At 38.4% G+C, this 22,681-nt stretch overlaps 1 protein-coding gene across 2 annotated transcripts in view; it reads right to left on the bottom strand.

Moving 5' to 3' along the window:
- Positions 1-22,681, bottom strand: part of tex264a (testis expressed 264, ER-phagy receptor a) — a 200,441-nt gene that overhangs the window by 122,859 nt on the left and 54,901 nt on the right. Inside the window, exons 2-4 of one of the 2 annotated variants that reach the window (XM_061922687.1) lie at positions 8,307-8,528; positions 1,178-1,314; positions 1,049-1,106 (exon numbers count right to left, since the gene is read on the bottom strand). In XM_061922687.1, coding sequence (XP_061778671.1) covers positions 1,049-1,106; positions 1,178-1,314; positions 8,307-8,528 — 417 coding nt within the window. The remainder of the gene's footprint in view (positions 1-1,048; positions 1,107-1,177; positions 1,315-8,306; positions 8,529-22,681) is intronic. The other variant, XM_061922688.1, reaches the window with a different exon arrangement.

The following is a 22,681-nucleotide window of genomic DNA, read 5'->3' as shown; positions in this document are numbered from 1 at the left end:
ATATGCATATAGCGCGCTTGCAAGTCCACAAGAAACTTGAATTGGAGTGTAATTTTTTGCCAGTCACAGCGCTCGGGTCAGCTGATGGACTGTGACATGCACTCGTGCCTGAGCGTAACATGGGTACATAAAAAACAAATCCTTCCTCTGCAGTAACATGGGTACATTAAAAGCAGATCCTTCCTCTGCAGTGTCTACAGCCACCTTGACATGATGTACACCGATGCTGATTATGTAAAAGCCAAGGAGGAGCCTTAACACGACCATTTCTAGATTGGTAGTTGGTGGTTAACGATGTGTTGGGGTTTGTCTGTCTGTCCAACACTAAATTGGCCCTCATGTGTGAATGTGAGTGTGAATGTTGTCTGTCTATCTGGCGACTTGTCTAGGTTTTACCCCAGTCGGGGGTGCCATATGTGTTAGGAGTCTTTGAGGAATGTAAGCAACTGGTTTTAGAAGTCAGTTGTGTTGAGAATTACTGTGCTTCTCCCCTTATCAGCTGGCAGGATGGTGATGTTTTCAACCTTGCCCAGTGATGTTACTGCCACTCTTGACAATAGGATTGCTCGTTTGCATCAAAAAAAAAAAATCTCAAAACAATAGGGGAGAAACAGGCACATCCTCCTGGTTTTGAAGTATAAATATTTGGGATTTTGGCACCAGCCGCTAGACTAGATCTGACCAAACTGATGAAGCCTATTCTTTAGATGAGAGGCAAATTTTTTTCTAAAACAAACTAGAGTCCAGTTACGATCAATAGAATTCCCTGAGTTTAATCAAGGTTAGACATGTTTTGATTTTGCTGTTTTAACATCCATCCTTCCATCCATCCATCCATTTCTTACCGCTTATTCCCTTTCGGGTGGGCTGTTTTAACAGTTTTTTGGTAATTGGTTAGCCAGTCTCTTAAAGGGGAACATTATCACCAGACCTATGTAAGCGTAATATATACCTTGATGTTGCAGAAAAAAGACCATATGTTTTTTTAACCGATTTCCAAAGTATAAAAGGATGAATTTGGCGATTTAAACGCCTTTCAATTGTTCACCTGTCGGAGCGATGACCTTTCACCCGTGACGTCACACCGTGAAGCGATCAGCCATTTTCTAAAACACATTAAACACACCAAGTCAAATCGGCTCTGTTATTTTCCGTTTTTTGGACTGTTTTCCCGTACCTTGGAGACATCATGCCTCGTCGGTGTGTTGTCGGAGGGTGTAACAACACGAACAGAGATGGATTCAAGTTGCACCAGTGGTCAAAAGATGCGAAAGTCCCTCGTTTGTTCTGCACACTGTACCGACGACAGCTATGCTATGACAGAGATGGCACAGAGATGGCAAGAATGTGTGGAAATCCTGCGACACTCAAAGCAGATGCATTTCCAACGATAAAGTCACCGAAGTCCCAAAGGTGAGTTTTGTTGATGTTATTGACTTATGTGGAGTGTGCTAATCAGACATATTTGGTCACGGCATGACTGCAAGCTAATCAATGCTAACATGCTATTTAGGCTAGCTGTATGTACATATTGCATCATTATGCCTCATTTGTAGCTATATTTGCATCCAGCCTTTCCCTCCACACACATTTAATGCCAAACAAACACATACCAATCGTTGGTTAGAAGGCGATCGCCGAATTCGTCCGCGTTTCCTCCCGTGCCGCTGTCTGTCGTGATATGGCTGAAAAGCTTATGTTTCTTCTTTATTTTTGTTTTCGGTACCTGCTTCCACACTCCAACCATCTGTTTCAATACATGCGTAATCTGTTGAATCGCTTACAGCGCTGAAATCCGAGTCTGAATCCGAGCTAATATCGCTATACCTTTCTGTGCTATCCGCCATGTTTGTTTCTGTGTGGTCACGCTGTGACATCACAGGATAATGGACGGGTGGATACAACGACGGTTAAATCAGGCACTTTGAAGCCGTTTTTCGGGATATTGCGTGATGGGTAAAATTTTGAGAAAAACTTCGAAATATAAAATAAGCCACTGGGAACTGATTTTTATTGGTTTTAACCCTTCAGAAATTGTGACAATGTTCCTCTTCAAATGGATTACACTTTTATACACTTTCCAACCTTCAACCTCCTTTTTTTCCAAGATGTCGCCGCAGTAGTGACTGCTTGTGGCAGCTCTGTGTTCTTATGTCATCCTTTTGTGTTCCTGGTGTCTCCCTCTTGTTTTTATGTGTTTTTTATTTTTGCCTTTTGGTCCGTGTCCCTTTGGGACTGTGGGACAAGGGGTGGGACATTCGTGCTTTTTTATGTTAACTTCTGGATCTGCCTCCCGGGAGCCTATATGCCATGGAGACTAGCTGCTGGGTCTCTGCCACACTAAAGTCCGTTTGGAGAGACTGGAGGAAATGCGAAGGAAGAGACAGGGCTGCGGAGATGGCGCTGAGCGCCGCGACGGACAAGTTCCACAGTGTCTTGGCTGAATAAGAGGTATCGGACAGCTCGGTCTCCTTAGACGCATCCTCACTCATCAATGCGGACTGGACGCTGGCCGAGAGTTGGTGGGTGGCCGAGGGTGGAGTCGGCTATCTTGGTTACTCTGTTGGGTTTGCTCCTGTCTCTGGCCAGACTTCCCCCACCCCAGCAGACGATGGCGTGGAAAACCGCAGACACCACCACAGTGTATATGTTTTTTTGTTTCTTTTTACTTTTGTAGCTGTATGTAGAAATGGCTGGTTGCATCAGCTCTGCTCTTTTAATGTCTTTAATGTCCTTTGTGTTCTTTGATGTTTAATGTGTGCTATGGCTATAGGTTTTTTTTCCTTTGGCCTCAGTCTGGACCCCCTCTCCAGGGGCCCGGGCTTACACTGATTTTTTTTTCCCACCACCCCCGCCCTAGCGTTTAACTGTTTCTCAACTGTTTTGTTATGGGCGTCGGAAGTTGGCATTATATGGGATTAATGAAGTACTTTTGATTCTTATTCAAGATACTCAAAGCGCTTTCACACCATTTTCACAGTCAACCATTCACACAATGATGGCGGGAGCTGCCATGCAGGGCCCCAACCACAACCTATCAGGAGCATAGGTGAAGTGTCTTGCCAAGGACACAACGGACGTGACTAGGATGGGGGAAGCTGGTATAAAACCTGGAACCCTCACACTCTCTGTGCTCTACCAACCGAGCCACACCAACCTCTCTTAGAAGTCCTCAGCAAAGCAGGAAGATTAGCCTTTTTTCTGTTTTTGAGTGTCAATAAGCCATGGCTTTTGTCGCATATTTATGAATGGTGTAATCGAGTCCGTCATGTTTTCAAGTAGCATTAAATAAGCAGTGTTGGGTTAGTTACTGAAAACCAGTAACTAGTTACAGTTACTAGTTAATTTATTTCAAAAGTCACCATAAAGTAACGTGTTACTGTGAAAAGTAACTATTTAGTTACTTATTTTTTTAAGGCTCCCATTAATGGCCTTTTAGCCTTCATTTCAGTATAGGTATTACAATGGAAAATAATACACTGTTGATCAACTTGACATGCATTTGCACCACTGAACTCTGCTTAGCAATGTGGTCTACATACAACACACAAAGACAAAGATATGTTTCAAAGGGCCAATTTATTTTGGGCCAGAAGAAAGTGACAAACCTATTTTAAATAGCTGCAACATAAGCACTGATGCGCTGTTACTTACTCATTAACGACAAATATAACACGTTACTGTTTCTAAACCAGTAGTCATATTAAAGTTTATTTAATCCAAGTCACTGTGCATTACTATTTATTTAATTAATTGTTTTCCCTCGTAAAAATAAATGTAATTTTTTTCCTGCCTGTCAAATCACGTTTTAGCATGAGGATGAAAAGTAAACAACAATGGAGGGCGGACAGAAGCGCGTTTTCAAGGTGGAAATACAGTCATTATTTCGAGTTACAGAAGTTGGTCGGAATCCCCCCTCGTTGGAAAAAACACCCTACTGTAAAATAATCTGTGACAAATGTTGAATAATCATTGAAAAAAGCATTGAAAAAAGCTTTCCAGTTCGAGATAACAGTCTTACATAATAACAAAAAAGGGTCTTTATGCTAATCATGGGGCATTTTCTTGTAACAAATTGTCGGTATGATCTAAAGATTATACAGTATGTAAATTACAGTTCATCTACAGGCTATAGCGCTTGTAGCTCCGCCAGGCAGCAATCATCTTCTTGTTGGTATGCGCTTGCGTGTGTGCGAAGGTGTGCAGTGAGGGTGGAAGAGCCTTAGGGCAGCTGCAAGGAAACAGCTGGCGACCACCAAGAGACACATGGCAGTCAGTGGTGAATTAACCAAGTCATATTTGAAGAAAGAAAACACTGTCCGTCCATTTTTGGTTGACCAATTATTGCAGTGTCCCTATTTAGAAATATAATGGACAAATAAACAGTCCTTCTAAGTTTTTGTTGGTAATTTGGTCCAAAAAGATCAGAGGAAAACTGAATGTCACAAAAATGGTTCTTTCAAGAAATAAGTGTAAATTCAATTAAACTGCTCCAGACACCCAAAAATATGAGCGCAAACACATTTTACACAGAAAAATTATAGTTTTACATGCAAAAAACTATGTGAAATACATATAAATGAAAAACCTCTTAATGACTATTTAACATTAACTTTACCATTATTGAATACATTTTTATGTCGAAACCGACTTTAAAGGGGAACTGCACTTTTTTGGGAATTTTTCATATTGTTCACAATCATTATGAAAGACGTAACCTGATGTATTTTTTTCATGCATTCAAAATATTAAATACATTCGATCAAAAGTCTGCTTACAATGGAGCCTTTGGGAGTCGCTCTATTCTGCCAATAAAGCTCTTAAAAAACATCCAAACACCTCCATTAAGGTTGTATATACATGCTGTAAGTATATATGTAATGTAGTAACCAGCATTTTTATAACAACATGTAATATTTACGTATTTTAATGATTTTGAAAAAAAGCGGCAAACTGATTTAAAAAAAGGCATCACAACGTTCACATTTTTTTAACATCACTGATTATTACTCACTGCAGACTCAACACAAATTATAAAACATCACTTACTGTTTAAGTTCTGCTGACATTAAAATGCCGACTGCTAGGATGTTCATATGTTCCCATTTAGATGAAGAATGACTCATAATCGTTGCAAAGCGAGAGGCATGATTGATGATCTAGAACAGGGGTCACCAACTCGGTGCCCGCTGGCACCAGGTAGCCCGTAAGGACCAGATGAGTAGCCCGCTGGCCTGTTCTAAAAATAACTCAAATAGCAGCACTTACCAGTGAGCTGCCTCTATTTTTTTATATTTTATTTATTTACTAGCAAGCTGGTCTCGCTTTGCTCGACGTTTTTAATTCTAAGAGAGACAAAACTCAAATAGAATTTGAAAATCCAAGAAAATATTTTAAAGACTTGGTCTTCACTTGTTTAAATAAATTCATTAATTTTTTTACTTTGCTTCTTATAACTTTCAGAAAAACAATTTTAGAGAAAAAATACAACCTTTGATTTTTAAACACATATACCTTTTTACCTTTTAAATTCCTTCAATGATTTGTCTTTGTTAGAAATACAGCTTGGTCCAATTTGTTATATATTAAAACAAAATGCAGATTGGATTTTAACCTATTTAACACATGTCAACAAAATTCTAAAATTAATCTTAATCAACAAAAATTACTAATGATGTTCCATACATGTTTTTTGTAATTTTTTCAAAAAGATTGGAACTAGCTAGTTCTTCTCTTCTTTTGTTCGGTTGAAATTTGAATTTTAAAGAGTCGAAATTGAAGACAAACTATGTTTCAAAATTTAATTTTCATTTTTTTCCCTGATTTCTCCTCTTTTAAACCGTTCAATTAAGTGTTTTTTTCATCATTTATTCTCTATAAAAAACCTTCCGTAAAAGGAAAAAACAATGTACGACGGAATGACAGACAGAAATACCCATTTTTACATTTTTATATATATATATATATATATATATATATATATATGTATATATATATATATATATATATATATATATATATATATATATATTTAGTAAAGGTAAATTGAGCAAATTGATTTCTGGCAATTTATTTAAGTGTGTATCAAACTGGTACCCCTTCGCATTAATCAGTACCCAAGAAGTAGCTCTTGGTTTCAAAAAGGTTGGTGACCCCTGATCTAGAATAAACTTACTGGGAGCAGTGAAGCCAGACAGCAGCAGATCACTTGATGATGTTAACATCAGCTCACAGAGTAGTGATCACGACACCGCTATTAATAGTTTGTCTGTGTTAGCGCTTATAATAGCAATATCACTAATACTTGGTCAATATTCAAGTCATAAAATGTGAATTGTGAATAGAGTAATGTTGGCGGTTTTTGGATGGTTATTTATTGGGTTTCATTGGTAGAATAGAGGACCTCTCATTGGCTTCGCTGTAAGTTGACTTTTATTTACAGGTTAGAATGCATTAAAAAAAAAAATCCATCGGCCGTCATGTCTTTCATAATGATTGTAAACGATGGGCAAAATTCTGCAAAAAAAGAGCAGTTCCCTTTTAAGCAGAGAGGGACCAGTGGTATGGAAGGAAGAGTCAGGTGGAGGCCACCTTTATACTTTGCTTGAGTTATTTCTTGAATTCTTAATTGTTTCTCACCTTCTTTATCAAGCACAAAAAACATTAACATACTTATTTTGAGGGCGTACTTAGTATAAAACAGACTGAGTCACCAACGCGTTTGTTTGGGAAATTGACTTTGTCCATCCATCCATCCATCCATCTTCTTCCGCTTATCCGAGTTAAGGTCACAGGGAAAGCAGCCTAAGCAGAGAAGCCCCAGACTTCCCTCTCCCCAGGCACTTCATCCCTGGAGATCCCGAGGCATTCCTAGGCCAGCTTGGCGACAAAGTCCCCTCAACGTGTTCTGGGTCTTCCGCATGGTCTCCTACTGGTCGGACGTACACTAAACACCTTACCAGGAAGGCGTTCGGGGGCATCCTGACCAAAAAAACAAACCACTTCATCTAGCTCTTCTCGATGAAGAGTTTTTGACAATAATTATTGATTAGTAAATTAGTAAATATTTAAAAATCCATTAGTTTCCATGAAAAAAAAAAAAAAAAATCTGTTCCGACAGTTTTTAGGAACGGACTGTTTTGTAACGTCTATTCCGGGGATCTCAAACATGCAGCCCGCGGGCCACTTGCGGCCCGCACTATGATATGACAATTTAATGTAGGTGCGGCCCGCGAGTTTAATATGAGCGGAGATTGACAGCGTCATACTTTCCAACATCATCAATTTTCCCGGGAGTCCCCTAATTTCAGGGCATCCATTCTCTACAGATCCCTGCCGATGTTGACCCAATCAACAAAACTCAAGGGGTGCCATAATGGCACTGCTTTTTGCGCCCTCTACATCATGTACAGACAGGGTGCAAGCCCATTTATCACTTTGTTGTACTCGATATATCGCGGGTTCGTCTCTGTGCGATGTAGAAAATGACTATATCATGATATTGGAGTATACGTTCTCACGCAGTTGCTTTTGGCTGTGGGCATTACACTCCATGCGTTCCTCACACTTTCTTGCCTCTCCTTCTCACTGAGACATAAAACAAGCGCACCTTCTTACATACGTCACATGCTGTCGCGCGTGCAACGTCATAAGCTCTTGCAGAGCAGAGAGGTAGCGGCATGGGTAACGTTAGCTGTGATGCTAGCGGTGCGGTGCGTTGCGAGTGTTGAACAAACAAGCCATGGAAACAACAATCCTATTTGGCTCCCTCGATTGGCTTTGACTCTGCTCAAAACAGAAGAAGGCTATTCTAAAAACATCCCCGAGGACACCTGATGGACGCACTGACCTCCCTCGCTCCTCAACAACACCTGGGAGTTGACAGACCCGTTAGCGAGCCTATTTCTGTCTCCCTGTAATGTTTGTCTGATCTTGAATGTGATTATGCTGAAAATCTAAATTTCCCCTCGGGGATTAATAAAGCACTACTGATACTGATACTGATTCTGATTCTGATCCAAAGTGCGGACAGCAGCACACTTTCCAAATGAAACACACTAAATATCAACAGCACCAATGAAAATAGTGTTATGTATTGAGAAAAGGCTAAAATGCTGATGCTAATTACTAATATTAATACACTTTGTCATCTGTGACTCAAAGTTAAAAAAAATTAGGAATATCAAAATTGACTGACAATTATGTGACCGTCAGGGGTAATAGTTTGGACAACCTCGATTTAGCATTTTCAATATGATATACAGTACCTTTAGGCATTAGCCGGGTATTATTTATCATCTGCTTACCTCAATGTAGGCCGAGAGCCTGGGATAAACTCTGAAAGGTGCCAGAATGTAGGACAGAGGGGTCGTAGCGGGGAAGCTGGTGGTCACGGCGTGGCTCACTTTTGGCAAAGAGATCACCTTGAAGCCGAATTTCTCGTAGAGCTTCTGCAGTTCTGCGTCTGGCTTCTCTTCACCTTCACTCAGAACACTGCCGACGGCGTAGCGACACTTCTCTGCAGGTCTCTGAAAGGACATGAATGACAAACTCAGAAAACAGCAGTAGTTATAATGTACAGTAGATCCCCGCCATTCGCTCATCCATATAATCGTTTCACTCAACCTTTTCCAGCAGGAACACACATTTCCAAGACAGGACACTGTATATTGGATCCCTAAAACAACATTTTTAAAGGTGTTTAACAAGTATGAGAACTTAGGGGTTCCTGTTTAAAATCCACCTTGCTCCAAGTGCCACTCATGTGGAGTGAATGAATGATGGGTTCTCAGTTCTGTCTCTAAAGCACTTCGAGTGTCTAGAAAGCACTATATAAATATAATCCATTATTAAATGGTAAATGGATGACACTTGTATAGCGCTTTGACACTATTTCCACATTCACCATTCATACACACGTTCACACACAGTGGCGGAAGCTGCCATGCAAGGCGCTAAGCACGACCCAACAGGTGAAAGGGTGAAATGTCTTGCTCAATGACACAACAGATGTGACTAGGAGGGCGGAAGCTGGTATCGAACCTGAAACTCTCAAGTTGCGTACATATATACGTCCATCCATCCAATTTCTGCCTTTTATTCCCTTTGGGGTCGCATGGGGTGCTGGAGCCTATCTCAGATACAATCGGAGGACATGCAAACTCTCGAAGTTGGTAATAAACCAGAGCCATCCGAGGCATTGAGTTGAAAGGTGTTTTCTGACTAATATTATACGTGTATGTATATATATATATGTATATATATATATATATATATATATATATATATGTATATATATATATATATATATATATATATATATGTATATATATATGTATATATATATATATATATATATGTATATACGTATATATATATATATATATATATATATATGATAAATGGGTTGCACTTGTATAGCGCTTTTCTACCTTCAAGGTACTCAAAGTGCTTTGACACTACTTCCACATTTACCCATTCACACACACATTCACACACTGATGGAGGGAGCTGCCATGCAAGGCGCCAACCAGCACCCATCAGGAGCAAGGGTGAGGTGTCTTGCTCAGGACACAGCGGACGTGACGAGGTTGGTACTAGGTGGGATTAGAACCAGGGACCCTCGGGTTGCGCACGGCCACTCTCCCACTGCGCCATACTGTAAATATATTTACATTCTCTACCGCTTAGGGGTCGCGAGGGGCGCTGGTGCCTATCTCAGCTACAATGTACCGTTCTTCTGGCAACCTCCAAACCCAGACTCGTCCAGCAGATTGCCAGATGGAAAAGCGTGATTCAATACTCCAGATAATACGTCTCCACTGCAAAGTATATATATATATATATATATATATATATATATATATATATATATATATATATATATATTTATATATACATACATACATATATATATACAAATATATATATATATATATAGATATATACACACATATATATGTATATATATATATGTATATACATATAATAGAAATATACATTATATATACATAGATATATATATATATATATATATATATATATACACACATATATATATATATATACATATATATGTATATATATATATATATATACAGTGGGGCAAAAAAGTACTTAGTCAGCCACCGAGTGTGCAAGTTCTCCCACTTAAAATGATGACAGAGGTCCGTAATTTTCATCATAGGTATACTTAAACTGTGAGAGACAGAATGTGAAAAAAAATCCAGGAATTTTAAAGAATTTATTTGTAAATTATGGTGGAAAATAAGTAAAATATGCCAGGAAGATCTCTGGCTCTCACAGACCTGTAACTTCACCTATAAGAAGCTCTTCCGTCCTCCACTCGTTACCTGTATTAATGGAACCTGTTTGAACTCGTTATCTGTATAAAAGACACCAGTCCACAGCCTCAAACAGTCAGACTCCAAACTCCACTATGGCCAAGACCAAAGAGCTGTCGAAGGACACCAGGAAAATAATTGTAGACCTGCACCAGACTGGGAAGAGTGAATCAACAATAAGCAAACAGCTTTGTGTGAAAAAAATCAACTGTGGGAGCAATTATCAGAAAATGGAAGACATAAAAGGCCACTGAAAATCTCCCTCGATCTGGGGCTCCACGCAAGATCTCATCCCGTGGGGTCAAAATGATCATGAGAACGGTGAGCAAAAATCCCAGAACCACATGGGGGGCCTGGTGAATGACCTGCAGAGCGCTGGGACCAAAGTAACCATGTAACCAGTAACCATTACTGATGGTAACCATGGTTACCATCAGTAACACACTACACCGACAGTGAATCAAATCCTGCAGTGCCAGACGTGTCCCCCTGCTTAAGCCAGTGCATGTCCAGACCCGTCTGAAGTTTGCCAGAGAGCACATGGATGATACAGCAGAGGATTGGGAGAATGTCATGTGGTCAGATGAAAGCAAAATAGAACTTTTTGGTATAAACTCAACTCGTCGTGTTTGGAGGAAGAAGAATACTGATTTGCATCCCAAGAACACCACACCTACTGTGAACCATGGGGGTGGAAACATAATGTTTTGGGGCTGTTTTTCTGCTAAGGGGACAGGACGATTGATCCGTGTTAAGGAAAGAATGAAAGGGGCCATGTATCGTGAGATTTTGAGACAAAAACTCCTTCCATCTGTGAGAGCTTTAAATGGTTGACCAAATACTTATTTTCCACCATAATTTACAAATACATTCTTTAAAATTCCTACAATGTGAATTCCTGGATTTTTTTTTCACATTCCTTCTCTCAGAGTTGAAGTGTACCTAAGATGAAAATTACAGACCTCTGTCATCATTTTAAGTGGGAGAACTTGCACAATCGGTGGCTGACTAAATACTTTTTTGCCCCACTGTATATCTGTATATATGTATATATATATATATATGTATATATGTATATATATATATATATATATATATATATATATATATATATATATATATATATATATATATATATATATATATATATATATATATATATATATATATATATATACATTCTGGCAATCTGATGGACGAGTTTGGGTTTGGAGGTTGCTAGGAGAACGGTACATTTCGGACTGCATTGTGCCAAGTGTGAAATTTGGTGAAGGAGGAATTATGGTGTGGGTTTGTGTTCCAGGAGTTGGGCTTAGCCCCTTACTTCCAGTGAAAGGAACTTTGAATGCTTTAGGATACCAAAACATTTTGGAAAATTCCATGCTCCCAACCTTCTGGGAACAGTTTGGAGTGGGCCCCTTCCTCTTCCAAGGTCCATAAAGACATGGATGACAGAGTCTTGTGGGGATGAGCTATGACTGGCCTGCACAGAGTCTTGACCTGAACCCGATAGAACACCTTTGGGATGAATTAGAACAGAGACTGAGAGCCAGGCGTTCTCGACCAACATCAGTGTGTGACCTCACCAACGCGCTTTTGGAAGAATGGTTGAAAAATCCTATAAACACACTCCGCAACCTTGTGGACAGCCTTCCCAGAAGAGTTGAAGCTATAATAGCTGCAAAAGGTGGACTGACATCATATTGAAACCTATGAGTTAGGAAGGGGATGGCACTTCAAGCTCATATGTGAGTCAAGGCAAGTGCGCGTACATATATACTGTGTATATATATAGGTATTATTTACTATAATATAGGGTCAGGACTAGGGTTGGGTATCTTTCACATTTGAATTGACAATGTGTCTATTCCCGTTGCCCAGGAATCAATACTGGTCCTTAATGGAATCAAATGTTGGTACTTCAGTGTGTGCACGTGTTCATAAATGTTAATTTTTTTAATAATATTTCTTATTTTTATTTAACATTTAACAGTGAGCTGACAATGATAACTGTGATGTCCAGTTGTTAAATATTTATTTTTTACACTTCTAAATCTCAGTCATTTCCAAGTCATACTGTAGACTTTCCATGAAGTTGCAATTCCACGACGGGGTTAGACGGCAGTAGGGAATAGGCTATGGTGCGTTGCCTAAGCCGGAAATAATCTTTGCCATTAGGCTGAATTTAATATTTTGTTGCGCGCTAAAAAGTATTCATGCTGTACGTTTTTTTATTTACCACACACTAGCGTTTGATTTTAACGTGCATCTTGGCTGTAGTTTTCATTGCCAAATTTGGAGGTTTTCAAATCCCCATGTTAAATTGTTATTGCTAATCAGTTGCATGTCAATGATAAATCCAATGTAAATTAGCATCACGCTAGCGCAGTTTGAAAAGTGGGGCCTTGCTGTACCTTTGAGCGTATTTTTTATACTTGCTTTGTTGGCATAAAAAATTGCAAAATTACCTAGAGCCGGTCCGACTGAGTGCCACTTGAGTTCCTGTTTGCCCATCAAGTGTTTGAGCCACCAAGTTATGCCAAGTGCAATAAAGGTATCGACATATGACACCATTTGATGGATATACGGTAGTACCGACATAATTTGGTCGGTGCCTATAAAGTACCGAATTCAGTAGCCATCCCTAGTTAGGACTATCAAATTATATATATATATATATATATATATATATATATATATATATATATATATATTTATATATATATATATATATATATATATATATATATATATATATATATATATATATATATATATAGACACTTTTTTCTTCTAATTTTATGGGTGCGTTTTGACTTTTTTCGTATTTTACTGGGGGTATTGGAATGTAACCCTGCAAATAGCAGGGCTCTACTCTAGCTTGTGCTAAAAGGTTTCTTCCACCCTATTCTGATACATGTGAAATTAAGTCAATAGAAATGTTAATATGTGACCTAACTTAGATGATGACAATGTATTGATTTTTCCTTTCACCTCGTAACATTGGCTTTGTCAATTAAAGCTGGTTACCATGTTGCACTCATGAGATGTCTTTGTCCAAGATAACTACCAAGTTTCTGAAGCTTGGCTTGGCAGACTGGCCTAAATCACCCTAATCCCTGGAATTGAGTCATCAGGTGCAATAATCAGTTCTTCTGTTTTGTCTGCATTGAGCTGCAGAGAGTTATTGCTGTGCTATTATTGTATGTCCACTAAACAATCAAGCAAGGAGTTAAGCTTCTGGATATCAGACAGCTTAAACAGGTAGTAACGCCGGATATCATCAACAAAAGTTGTACGGAAATATCAGTTAACCTTTAGATGATCTTTCCCAATGTGATAAAATACATAAAAAATAAGAGAGGACCCAAAAGGAAACCTTGAGACACTCCACACAACCAATCTGCTGACTCAGACCTTATTTTATTAGCTGTAACACTAAATATGAGGAAAACTACTGTACAACAGACCCTGACCAGCGATGAGGTGGCGACTTATCCAGGGTGTACCCCGCCTTCCGCCCGATTGTAGCTGAGATAGGGCCAGCGCCCCCCGCGACCCCAAAAGGGAATAAGCGGTAGAAAATGGATGGATGGATGGAACAGACCCTGACAGTCCTACTTGATCACTTTGTCTTGTCAACAGAACCTGATAGTCAGTAGTGTCAGACGGATCAAAGAGCACCAGAACAGTGCATTCATCAGAATCAGCTGACCTCATAGTGTTGCTGGACATTTTCAGTAAGGCCGTTTCCATAGTGTGTTGTTCACCGAAACCAGACTGAAATGACTCAAGGATTTCCAGGATGTGTCTATACATTGTGACATTTCCCTTCATCCTGACTAGTCTCCCAGTTCCTGCGACTGAAAAACATCCCCATAGCATGGTGTTGCCCCCACCGTGCTTCACTATAGGGGTGGTTTAGGCCTGGTGATTAGCAGTGCATGGTTTTCTCCAAACATGACGCCTGGTATTGACGTCAAAGAGTTCTTTGTCTCATCAGATCAGTGAACTTTGTTTCTCATGGTCTGAGGGTATTTAAGGTGTATTTTGGCAAACGTTTTACTAACAAAACGGCTTTCGTCTGGCCACTTTACCCTACGATCCTGATTGGTGGATGGCTGCAGAGATGGTTGTCCTTCTGAAAGGTTCTCCTCTCTCCACAGAGGAATGCTGTAGCTCTGACAGAGTGACCACCCAATTATTGGCCACCTTGCTGACGAGACTAAGCTGAATGATGCAATGTACAGAGATATCTTGGATGTAAACCATGGCTTCCCATCCAATCTGATGGGATTGCTGCCAAAGGTGCATCAACAAAGTATGAAGCAAAAACTGTGGATACCAACTTTTTTTAGTTGTTTAATTTTATTTAATACATTTGCAATTTTTTCCCACATTGTCATAATGGAGTATTGTGTGTTGAATTATGAGGACAAAACTTAATTTATTACATTTTGTAATAAGGCTGTCGTCATAACAAAATGGGGGAAAAGTGAAACATTGTGAATACTTCTCAGATGCACTGTATTGCACAGTTTGAAAATATTTTCTTAATGTCTATAAAGTGGTAATCTGGTTTTCCTACACCCCACTTTTTGTGTTATTATTCGTTTTTTTACGATAATTTAGCCCCGGTTTAGAAATACCGTCTAGGTTATTGCACAGTCAAACATTGTGAGTCACTGCGTACCATTAAAGGGAATGGAGTGCCCAAACACAGAATCGGACAGTCTTTGTACCACTGTTAAATAATCCACCATTGGGACAAGAAAGTTGCGTCCGACAGCACTTTGATAAAAAGGTGAGAAACTCTATTGAATTCTAGAAATAATTTGTAGAAAAGTATGAAGCTGGCTTCCCTACTCTTTCTACGCCTAACAACGTCTTTGCCAACATGAGTCTTCAACAAAGGTAAAGTACTTTTAAATGTTCATTTATCATTTATATGTTTTTCACGTTGTTCTCCACATGTACATTTTCTATAAAAATGTGTTTTAAATCCAGGTGTCTAAAACAAATTAATTGCATAATTCCACAGAAAAGGACTCGGAAACAAATCAAATACAAAAATAAGAAAGATTATTGGCCAATAAACAACATTTCAGTTCTGGTATCGGACATGAAAAAGTGGTGTTTTATAAGGATGTTGTTTTGACACCCAAAAGCAATCCTAAATCGTTGAAAGAAGAAGACTGACATAATCCCACTTAATTAATCTAAAATAATTAGTGGTTGAACTTGGCTCATTGGTAGTGAAGTAATTCATGTAACTGACTATTGAGTATTTTTGTACCTGGCGAGGGATTGAAAATGCATGGAAGGACGAGTTTGACCTCGATACATTTCCTCGGCCAACTTGCACTAAAGAGGGTCAGCAAAATGCTTAAACCACTAGAAGGTAAACATAGAACTCCTTGATGGTAATTGGTGGAGACGTTGTACATTCACATAAGCCGCATTGCGAATGCGTTGGACAGCCCCCAAGAGACAAGCCAGAGTTAGGTCACATCTGGAGCAGTGAAAATTGCAAACGAGTTGTAAACCAATGGGACTAACAATTTACAATACAGCACATTTCCGCCATTCATGGGGCTTAATGTCCAAGACCCACAGCCAATGGCAAAAATAATGGACGCTCCCCTAAAATGAAGCCCTAAAATGTTTGTTTTTTTATACTCAAAATCCTTTATTGCGTGCGCCCTGCAGTTATAAAACCCCTTTTCACATCAGATTGAAATATTACGAAACAATTAATAGGCATACTAAACTATGGGTGCCCCGATCTAATATCAGTTTGATATCAGCAAAAAAATATGTATCAAATTATAAAATAAAATCTCCGGTACAAGCACGAGGAAAACAATCCTGCAGCGCTTTTACTCGACAACCAATTAAATGCTAAATGTCCTCCTATTAGCATACAGGGATTTTTTTTTTCTTGTATTATTGTATTCAAATTTAAAGCTACTAGGCTGCCAAGCGCTAGCAGCTACACAACAGCTAAGCACACAATAGCACACAAGTTAGACATACGTAATAGGTGTTCTTAATTTAACAACATTGCAGTCAAAAACTCAATATTTGTCAATATAAACAAGTAGAGATGCCCCGATCCCGATTGTGGGATTGGATCGGGGATAATATTTGCCTTTTTCAACAGATCAGCGTATAGCTAATGAGCTGCCGAGCCAAGCCAATCTTTACCGCAGATGTGTGTCAGTGTTTATGTGCTAAAGATTGTATTCACTTGAAATATTCCCATAAAATAAATGCTTGTTCAGAGAGACACAATTACATTTCCATATTCCTTGTTAAAGGGGAACATTATCACCAGACCTATGTAAGCGTCAATATATACCTTGATGTTGCAGAAAAAAGACCATATATTTTTTTAACCGATTTCCGAACTCCAAATGGGTGAATTTTGGCGAATTAAACGCCTTTCTATTTATCGCTCTCGGAGCGATGACATCAGAACGTGACGTCACCTAGGTAATAAAGCCGCCATTTTGTCAGACACATTACAAACACTGGGTCTCAGCTCTGTTATTTTCAGTTTTTTCGACTGTTTTCCGTACCTTAGACACATCATGCCTCGTCGGTGTGTTGTCGGAGGGTGTAACAACACTAACAGGCAGGGATTCAAGTTGCACCACTGGCCCAAAGATGTGAAAGTGGCAAGAAATTGGACGAAATTTGTTTCGTCCAAAAACATGCAGGAATAGTGTCCTTGAATTCTTTGAATTTGAGAACAAGCTGGAAGAAGCGATTCATCGAGAAGTCGCTTCAAGATTGTAATCCTCACCCCCGTGAAGGAAAAGTTTCTTCCAAGAACCATTATCACTGGCGGAACTGGAGGAAAATAAATGGCTAAGCATGCTACACGCACGCACGCACGCACTCACTCACTCACTCACTCACTCACTCACTCACTCACTCACTCACTCACTCACTCACTCACTCACTCACTCACTCACTCACTCACTCACTCACTCACACACACACACACACACACACGCGCACACACACGCACACACACACACACACACACACACACACACACACACACACACACACACACACACACACACACACACACACACACACACACACCGAGCGAGTAGGACGACAATAGAAGCTAATCGCAAAAGCTTCTTTGTAAAGTTGGGTCTGACATGTGTTTCTTTATTTTGTGTACTGGTTTCCTGTCCAGCACTATATTTGTGTTCACTTTCTGTCTGTTTTTACCACTCTGGCCTGAGTACTTTTCCCCTCACCAGTACTTGATTGGCAACCTGAGCACACCTATGGAGGTTAATTTGTGTCTTCATTACCAAAACAATGAATTTATGTAACTGAATTGTTTGCTTTTGAATTTCGTGACCTGAATTTTTACATCAAATGATGATGACAATTTCATTGAAAAAAAATATGTTTATTAAAATTCAGTGTAAAAAAATTCTGTGCTGAAAAATTGAGTGTGGAAAAAAATCGCTGTTTTAAAAAGCAAGATTCACTTTCAGTAAAATAAGGCCAATGAGGTGTCAAGTTTGAAGTCACGTGACAAGAGTCTTGCAAAACAGCATTAAACAAAATGTTAACTTGGCTACCTGGGCATGATACAACATAATTAACATTTCAATGCAGCCTGCTGAATGTTTTCAAACTAGAAATTATTCCGATGGTTAAAAACTGCACTTTTGAGTGGCATACGGTATGTAGGTGTCATGTGCAATTTTGACCAGCAGATGATGCTGGATAATGATGTTCATGTAAACATAAGGAAACCACGGGCTCTATATATATATATATATATATATATATATATGAAGCTAAAGTACCAATGATTGTCACACACATACTAGAAGTGGCGAAATTATCCTCTGCATTTGACCCAACACCCTTGATCACCCTCTAATATATATATTAGGGTTGTGAATCTTTAAATGTCCCACGATTCGATTCAATATCAATTCGTGGGGTCATGATTAGATAATATATCGATTTTTTCACTTCGATTTGATTCTCGATTCAAAAACGATATTTTTCCGATTCAAAAGGATTCTGTATTCATTCAATACATAGGATTTCAGCAGGATCTACCCCAGTCTGCTGACATGCTAGCAGAGTAGTAGATTTAAAAAAAAAGCTTTTATAATTGTACAGGACAATGTTTTATCAACTGATTGCAATAATGTAAATTTGTTTTAACTATTGAACAAACCAAAAATATAACTTATTTTATCTTTGTGAAAACATTTGACACAGTGTGTTGTTAAGCTTAAGAGATGCGATGCAAGTGTAAGCCACTCTGACACTATTGTTCTTTTTTTTTTATTTTTATAAATGTCTAATGATAATGTCAATGAGGTATTTTTAATCACTGCTATGCTGAAATTATAACTAACATTGATACTGTTGTTGATAATATTCATTTTTGTTTCACTACTTTTGGTTTGTTCTGTGTCGTGTTTGTGTCTTCTCAATTGCTCTGTTTATTGCAGTTCTGAGTGTTGCTAGGTCAGGTTTGGTTTTGGAATTGGATTGCATTGTTATGGTATTGCTGTGTAGTGGTTTGTTAAGATTGATTAAAAAAAAAATCGATTTAAAAAAAATGAGAATCGATTCTGAATCGCAAAACGTATTCGATTCGATTCGTATTCGAATCGATTTTTCCCCACACCCCTAATATATTATATTATATATATATATATATATATATATATATATACAAACCCTGTTTCCATATGAGTTGGGAAATTGTGTTAGATGTAAATATACACGGAATACAATGATATACAAATCATTTTTAACCCATATTCAGTTGAATATGCAACAAAGACAACATATTTGATGTTCAAACTGATGAACATTTTTTTTTGCAAATAATCATTAACTTCAGAATTTGATGCCAGCAACACATGACAAAGAAGTTGGGAAATGTGGCAATAAAAACTGATAAAGTTGAGGAATGCTCATCAAACACTTATGTGGAACATCCCACAAGTGTGCAGGCTATTTGGGAACAGGTGGGTGCCATGATTGGGTATAAAAACAGCTTCCCAAAAAATGCTCAGTCTTTCACAAGAAAGGATGGGGCGAGGTACACCCCTTTGTCCACAACTGCGTGAGCAAATAGTCAAAAAGTTTAAGAACAACGTTTCTCAAAGTGCAATTGCAAGAAATTTAGGGATTTCAACGTCTACGGTCCATAATATCATCAAAAGGTTCAGAGAATCTGGAGAAATCACTCCACGTAAGCGGCATGGACGGACACTAACATTGAATGACCGTGACCTTCGATCCCTCAGACGGCTCTGTATCAAAAGCCAACAGGAACACTTCAGAAAACCACTGTCACTAAAAAAAGTTATTCACAACATCTGTAAGTGCAAGTTAAAGCTCTACTATGCAAAGCGAAAGCCATTTATCAACAACATCCAGAAACGCCGCCGGCTTCTCTGGGCCCGAGATCATTTAAGATGGCCTGATGCAAAATGCTTATTTCAGCAAGACACTACCAAGCCACATTCAGCACGTTACAACAGCGTGGTTTCGTAAAAAAAGAGCGCGGGTACTTTCCTGGCTCATCTGCAGTCCAGACCTGTCTCCCATCGAAAATGTGTGGCGCATTATGAAGCGTAACATACGCCAGCGGAGACCCCGGGCTGTTGAACGACTGAAGCTCTACATAAAAAAAGAATGGGAAAGAATTCCACTTTCAAAGCTTCAACAATTAGTTTCCTCAGTTCCCAAACGTTTCTTGAGTGTTGTCAAAAGAAAAGGTGATGTAACACAGTGGTGAACATGCCCTTTCCCAACTACTTTGGCACGTGTTGCAGCCATGAAATTCTAAGTTAATTACTATTTGCAAAAAAAATTAAGTTTATGAATCTGAACATCAAATTAGGGCTGGCCGATATATCGATATACGATATAAATCGCGGGTTTGTCTCAGTGTGATATAGAAAATGACTATATCGAGTAGACGTTCTCACGCAGTTGTTTTTAAGCTACGGGCATTATACTACAGGCTCTCCTCGCTCTTTCCTGTGTCTCCTTCTCACAGACAAGCTGGCTCCCATTCTTACATACGTCACATACAGTCATGTCATACGTCACATACGTACACGGCCGCACCCAGCAGAGAGGTAGCGGCGTGGCTAAGGTTAGCTGTGATGCTAGCGGGTTGTTGCAAGAGAAAGAAAGTGCGAATCTCGTAACAAATGAAGGAAGAATTAATTACCAAGAAAAACAGCACGGGGCCCATCGTCTGGCGGTGGCTCCGCTTCAAGCGGGAATATGTCGAATAGACAACTTTAATTTGTCATGAGTGGGGCACAAGCGTTGCTACCAGATGTAACATTACTGTTAATATATAGCATCATTTGAAAAGTCACCTGCTATTAACTTTAATAAATACAGTTTTGGTAAATTGACTTAGTTGTGATGTCCTTCCCTGCATGAAAGTTTAAAAGTAGCATATATTATTAGTGCAGTATGAACAAGAATGTTTTAATGTAGACACATAGAATCACCATACTGCTGTGATTATATGTATCCAGTGTTCATTCAAGACTAAGGCAAAATACCGAGACATATATCGTATATCGCGATATGGCCTAAAAATATTGCAGTATTAAAAAAAGGCAATATCGCCCAGCCCTACATCAAATATATTGTCTTTGTAGTGCATTCAATTGAAAATGGCAGCTCCCTCCATCAGTGTGTGAATGTGTGTGTGAATGGGTAAATGTGGAAAGTAGTTAGATAGATTAGATTAGATAGTACTTTATTTATTCCGTCAGGAGAGTTCCTTCAGGAAAATTACAATTTTCAGCACAATCCCATTCAATATCAGACAAACATTAAAGGGAGACAGAATAGGATCGTTGACGGGTCTGCCGGCTTCCAGCGCCCCTTACAAAAAAAAATATATATATATATATATATATATATATATATATATATATATATATATTAGGGGTGTGGGAAAAAATCGATTCGGATTCGAATCGAATTGTTTACGTTGTGCGATTCAGAATCGATTGTCATTTTTATAAAAAAATCGATTTTTTTTTTTTTTTTAATCAATCCAACAAACCACTACACAGCAATACCATAACAATGCAATCCAATTCCAAAACCAAACCTGACCCAGCAACACTCAGAACTGCAATAAACAGACCAATTGAGAGGAGACAAACACGACACAGAACACACTAAAAGTAATGAAACAAAAATTAATATTATCAACAACAGTATCAATAATAATTATAATTTCAGCATATCAGTGATAAAAATCCCTCACTGACATTATCATTAGACATTTATAAAAATAATTAAAAAAAAACAATAGTGTCACAGTGGCCTACACTTGCATCGCATCTCATAAGCTTTACAACACACTGTGTCCAATGTTTTCACAAAGATAAAATAAGTCATATTTTTGGTTTGTTTAATAGTTAAAACACATTTACATTAGTGCAATCATTGGATAAAACATTGTCCTTTATAATTCTAAAAGCTTTTTTTTTTTTTTTAAATCTACTACTCTGCTTGCATGTCAGCAGACTGGGGTGGATCCTGCTGAAATCCTATGTATTGAATGAATACAGAATCCTTTTGAATCGGAAAAATATCGTTTTTGAATCGAAAATCGAATCCAATCGAAAAAAATCGATATATTATCGAATCGTGACCCCAAGAATAGATATTGAATCGAATCGTGGGACACCCAAAGATTCACAGCCCTAATATATATATATATATATATATACATATATATATATATATACATATATATATATATATATACATATATATATATACATATATATATATATATATATATATATATATATATATATATATATATATATATATATATATACACATACATACTGCAGTAATATATGCTACTTTTCAATCCCCCTCAGAGGAAGAGATTTCGTGTGTAGTTTGCACCAAATATTCTGCAAACATTTCGCGAGGTGGGAAAAAAAACATTGGGCTTTAACACATCAAGCAAGCCTTATCAGCCACCTGAAATGCCGACATCGCTATAATTATCGCTATGACAGGGTTTTCTTAGCTTAAGAAAACATTTTCTGCTAAGGCCATGTGCAGAAAAGACGGGGCTTGTTCCTTTTGCTGCTGCATTTAAAAAGCGCAAAAAGTTTGCCAGTGACAACCCGAGGGCTAAAGCAATCTGTGATTTAATTGTAGAAATTATAAAAAATACAGTTCAATCTTTATCGACTTGGGGAAAAAAAATTGTGTCCCACGTAAAAATGGTTGTACTTGCACATATCTTGATCAAATAAACGGCAGAA

Source organism: Nerophis ophidion, linkage group LG16 (genome assembly GCF_033978795.1).
Source record: "Nerophis ophidion isolate RoL-2023_Sa linkage group LG16, RoL_Noph_v1.0, whole genome shotgun sequence".
Lineage (NCBI taxonomy): Eukaryota > Metazoa > Chordata > Actinopteri > Syngnathiformes > Syngnathidae > Nerophis > Nerophis ophidion.
The sequence above is the reverse complement of the archived record's forward strand: the minus strand, read 5'-3'. Positions and strand labels throughout refer to the sequence as shown.